Here is a 5,257-nt window from a genome sequence, read left to right as displayed (position 1 = left end):
TGTCACATAAATTATGATTAAGAATAATGCACTATAATAACATATATAGGTATCATATATTCATCATATTAAAATAAATATCGAGTATGAATAAATTTTATGGGAGCATTAAGTCCGACGCATAGCTGAGTCGTCTAAGGGCACAAAAGGTAAGAGGCGGAAAAAGTGTGGTGCCTTCGTCTCTTTAATGCCCTCTCTCTAACCTATAAATTCACTCCTTCCCCCTTTCTTCTTCCCCTGTCTCACTTCTCTCTCACTCTCTTCATTTTCTCTTCCTTTTTTCCACTCAATTAAATTCTCCGTCTTCGAATTTGCTCTGTTTCTCAAATCCTCTGTTTTTTCAACTATCACTTGTGTAGCAAAAATGACTAATCAGAATGTGATAATTTCTGACCCGAGATCAGGATTTGACTCTTCACTCTTATCATTCTCCCCGGCCGTTCCCGGTCCACTACCGCAGCCCGGGAGATTTATCGCTGTTCCAGCGAAGAAATCATTCAAAAATATTGATTCTACTGATGCAACTAGAATCACTGCTTTACTTGATTCCATGAGAGCTTCTTCTCCAACTCGAAGATCCTCAGAAACTGAAAATCTCAAGTCCTGGATTGTGAGTTCAATTTATTCAATCTCGATTCATCGTTTTTTTATTATATCATAATAAATTAACTTATTAAGTTATATTGAACAGGATCATCATCCTTCAGCTCTGAATATGTTCGATGAAATTATAAATTCTTCGAAAGGAAAACAAATTGTAGTGTTTTTGGATTATGATGGTACATTGTCTCCCATTGTTGATGATCCTGATAAAGCCTTCATGACTTCTGAGGTTGGTTTACTTAAAATCTAATCTAAATTACTCGTATTATAATCCGATACGATTAAAATTAAATTACTTATTTTTTTATTTGTGGTAAATTTTAGATGAGGGAAGCAGTAAAAAACACATCAAAGTATTTTCCAACAGCAATAGTGAGTGGAAGATGCAGAGCAAAAGTGTTTAATTTTGTGAAATTATCACAATTATATTATGCTGGAAGTCATGGAATGGACATTAAGGCGCCTGTTAAAGGGCGTAATTATAGAAAAGTAAGCAAATTATAATTAATTACTTTCTAACTCAACTAGTTTACTATATTAATCTCATGTAATTTTTTGTTCTTTTATAATAATGTTGGTACTTTTTTTTTCCACTTATTCAGGGAAATAATCAAACTGTACTCTGCCAACCTGCAAGAGAATTTTTACCCATGATTAGTGAGGTTAGTTTTTTTTTTTTTTTTTATTTACCTCTAGTGTTTTTGTCACATTATAAAAAGAAAAAATAATAATTTAAACGTTTACTTGACATTTTCAGGTATATAAATCTTTAGTGGAGAAAACAAAATCTATACCAGGAGCTAAAGTGGAAAACAACAAATTTTGTTTATCCGTACATTTCCGTCGTGTTGAAGAAAAGGTACAATTTCTTCTTCTTTTTTTCTTTAATTTTATTTTTTTTCTTAAAAAAATAAATAGTCATAATTAAATTTTCGATTTTCGTTTTGTAATTTCAGAGATGGACTGAACTAGCTGAGCAAGTGAAATCAGTGACTAAGGAATACCCAAGGCTTCGATTAACTCAAGGAAGAAAGGTATGTTTTTTTTCGAAGATAATATTATTATTTCGTAATTTAATATATTACAAAACAAAGAAAAAGGAAAAAATATGAATATTGAACCGATTTTTTTTTGTTTTATTATAGGTTTTGGAGATTCGTCCTAGTATTAAATGGGACAAGGGAAATGCACTCGAATTTTTGTTGGAATCATTAGGTTATGCAAATTCAAATGATGTTTTGCCTATTTATATTGGCGATGATCGAACTGATGAAGATGCTTTCAAGGTACTTTTTTGGTCATAATTTTTTTCAACTAACAAATTGTCTTTGTATTTTTTTCGAAAAAATAATAATAATTATACTAATATTGTATTATGGAAAATTATCAGGTTTTGCGTGATAGAGGACAAGGCTTTGGAATATTAGTGTCCAAATCACCTAAAGAAACTAATGCTACTTACTCTTTACAAGAACCATTAGAGGTACAAATAAAATATTTAGTAGTTTATTCTTAATTTAATTTTAAAAAGATTAAAATTATTTATTTATTGGTAATATTAATGTTTGATTTTTTTCTTAATGTGGCAGGTTATGTACTTTTTGAATCGTTTGGTGGAGTGGAAACAATCGTCCTTACAACAAAAATATCAGAAGAAATAAAAATATGAAACTCAACGCTGCTTAAGACTTAGCCAATTAACACAAGGAGTTGACCCTTTTAACCCTGGAAGTTTTATTAGGGATGGGGTTTAATTAAAAGAACTTAATTTGTATCTTTTTCTTCTTGGAAGACTCAACTGTAATTGGAAAAAAATGGAGAAATTTTGTAATTTTCTGAGTATAAATGTTCAATAAGAAAGTATTATTGTGCACTTCTCTTTCTCTCTCTTGAATTTATTTGTATAATATAATGTATGTATATCTGGGTTCACACGTGTTGGTGTGGAATTCAATTTGTGCATGTGAATTTGGAAAAGCGCATGCATTTGTATATGGACTTATCAAATACTCCCTCCGTCCACAATTGTTTGTCAGGTAAGATCATGCACATCCTTCAAGGAAAATTTAATACAAGGTGTAAATCACTCACTTTAGAACCTAGTAACTTAAAAAGATGTAAAATCATGAAACCATAAACTTTTAAGTTTTGGCTTCACCTATATTTAGTACTTCAAATTTTTCATTTAAATTATAGAGTAGTATATATTTATGAAAAAGCTTATTTTATATGTATATGTATATATATAATAAACACTGAAATTCCTAAGTTTTCAAATCTAAATACATATATCTTATATTCTGGATCTGTCTCGCAAATGAAACACTACACTAACACCAACATTTTTCTGGGTAAAGTTTACTGAAATTATGATGGTCATATTTTTGATATATCTAGTTCCATATATATTACATAATTAGTTCAATTTGGATATATTAGAAATCATACGAGAATTAACTAGCAAATATAAGATAGCATCAACTCTAATATCATTTGTAAATGTTAACTAACGCTAGTTCTTTCTTACTTTAAGATTTACCAAATAAAATGATCAAATGAATTGCATGTTAAATGTAAGGACATTCCTCTATCTCTTTTAATTGCCTGCAGGGGCCAGGAGAGGAATGTAAATAAATTGCATGTTAAATGCAAGGAAATTCTTCTATTGACCATATAAGGAACCGTCTAAACCTTTTGTTTTGTTGCATTAATAGAATATTGCTAAAGATATAAATGAGATAAATAAGTAAGCAAAATGTTATATCTCTAATAATTTAGATTTTTAGATGAGATAATCATTTACATACACTTCAATATGATATCAGAACAAATAGAGAACAGAGCCTCCACTGCCACTATTGTAAAAGAGAATTACCACATGCTTGACCATGAAAAAGAATCAAACTAACATGGACTCTCTATGACAATTTAAACTTTTTGATGAAATAGTGATATATTTCAATAAACCCCTCTAAACTACTAGTACTAGTCGTTAACTTTTATTTTATCGTCATTTAGCATTTTCTTTTTTTGGTTTTTTCATCTTGGTTTGGTATTCATATTGAAGCGTGACTAATTTGGATTCGTGCTCGCGTAAGGCTCCATTCGAGGAGAACTGCTCCTCACCAAGAATCTTTTCATACTCAGAGATCGAACTCAAAACCTAACTCTGATTAAAGGAAGAATAGTTCCATCCACTACACCATATACTTCGTATCGTTAAGAGTGAGAAATGGAGTGGTATTGTCGAAACGTGAAGGCAGTATTGAGAGGCACACAGTAATCAACTTGTAACTGCATGGATATATTTTGAGTTCCAAATTAGATGGAGGATTAATAAACCACAACTGACACGCACATGCACACACATTTAATACCAACACAAAACTTTAGTATTTTAAACAGTCAAATTACACTTAGTATTCATTTGATTCCAATATATATACTGATCCCAATATTGTTTATAATTTTTGATCCATACTTACTTCCACTATACATGCTTAAAAAATACATTCAATAATGGAAGACCAATTGCATAACAGCCAGACATCTGTGTATACATTAGTTGTAAAGACAACTTAAAAGAGTGTCAGAAACAACAGTATTTTAAGGTATTAGAAAATAACAACTTGAGATTCATAAGCAATACCATATCTTTCAGATGTTTATCCAAATACTGGTTTAATTTTACTATTCAACAGACCAAATCAAAGTTCGATAACAACTCTTCCATATGATATAAAAATACAGATGAGATGTAAAATATAATAAATTAATTATAATAATATTGGGCATGTCCCATATATTATATATAATAGGCACATTTTTCTCTGAATCGTAACACATACACATCTTGTCAAATAATGTCACACATTGGCAATAGGCGTGCCATGCATTTTAATATCGATCGATCTATATTGTACATTTTATGTTACATCTTATTTAAGAGAATACGACTATATATCTTGATATGTTCTGCAAGATATATAGATAAGACGTTCTTTTATGATGTATAGAGAGATGAGGTAAATGCAGTTAGAGCATGTCATTCTTGAATTTAAGACATAGTAAGAACATGTGTCGGATTCTTACTATAATATGTCAAGACAAGAGGGGTTGTTTAGGTGATAAGCATATCCTCAACCTTCAACTCCAAAGTTGTGGTTCGAGATAGCAATAGAGTAGAAAAAATTGAAAGCTCCTAAGAAGAGGTAAAATAAAACTTATATAATATGCCATAGTATTCAAATTTCACACATTGTTAGTTGTGAATTATTAAAAGAATTACTACCATATAGATAGAGATGGTTATCAGAAGTTTCTTGAATTATAGGGCAGTTATAGACCTAGGTATAACCAATAAATCCAATATAGCCTTGTCCAATCAAAGATAAAAATGACAAATTATTGCAAACCTATACGTAGTAGCTACTAATGGATCAATTATTGATGGGAATTGATCAGAAATTAAGATGGGATGTAGTATTCTCATAGCAAAAGTTTATAAACTTTATAGCACAAAGTTTTAATATATATATACACTCCCTACAAGAAAATACTTCTTGTTCCTTTTAACATCTGTCACATGCTCCTATTACTTAATATTTTTTCAACATATATACTTGTGTCAGACAGAGAAAAAAGATTTGTCTTT

At 30.1% G+C, this 5,257-nt stretch overlaps 1 protein-coding gene across 1 annotated transcript; it reads left to right on the top strand.

Moving 5' to 3' along the window:
* The first annotated feature begins 236 nt into the window (after positions 1–236).
* LOC102602183 (probable trehalose-phosphate phosphatase J) lies at positions 237–2,478 on the top strand. The gene is made up of 9 exons (XM_006353937.2): positions 237–610; positions 692–832; positions 928–1,092; positions 1,206–1,265; positions 1,361–1,462; positions 1,560–1,637; positions 1,749–1,889; positions 1,994–2,086; positions 2,193–2,478. Exons 1-9 carry the CDS (start codon positions 365–367, stop codon positions 2,262–2,264), a joined length of 1,098 nt encoding a protein of 365 aa, XP_006353999.1. The 5' UTR covers positions 237–364; the 3' UTR covers positions 2,265–2,478.
* The last annotated feature ends 2,779 nt before the right edge of the window (positions 2,479–5,257 follow it).

Source organism: Solanum tuberosum, unplaced genomic scaffold (genome assembly GCF_000226075.1).
Source record: "Solanum tuberosum cultivar DM 1-3 516 R44 unplaced genomic scaffold, SolTub_3.0 scf00164, whole genome shotgun sequence".
Lineage (NCBI taxonomy): Eukaryota > Viridiplantae > Streptophyta > Magnoliopsida > Solanales > Solanaceae > Solanum > Solanum tuberosum.
Note: the sequence above shows the minus strand (reverse complement) of the source record. Positions and strands in the feature narration are given on the sequence as shown.

Bases quoted from the DNA above. Each gene is read 5' to 3' on its own strand.
- LOC102602183 (XM_006353937.2), top strand. From the start codon at position 365: ATGACTAATCAGAATGTGATAATTTCTGACCCGAGATCAGGATTTGAC. The intron at 1,093-1,205 runs GTAAGCAAATTA...CCACTTATTCAG, and splicing joins AAGGGCGTAATTATAGAAAA to GGAAATAATCAAACTGTACT. The intron at 1,463-1,559 runs GTACAATTTCTT...TTGTAATTTCAG, and splicing joins TCCGTCGTGTTGAAGAAAAG to AGATGGACTGAACTAGCTGA.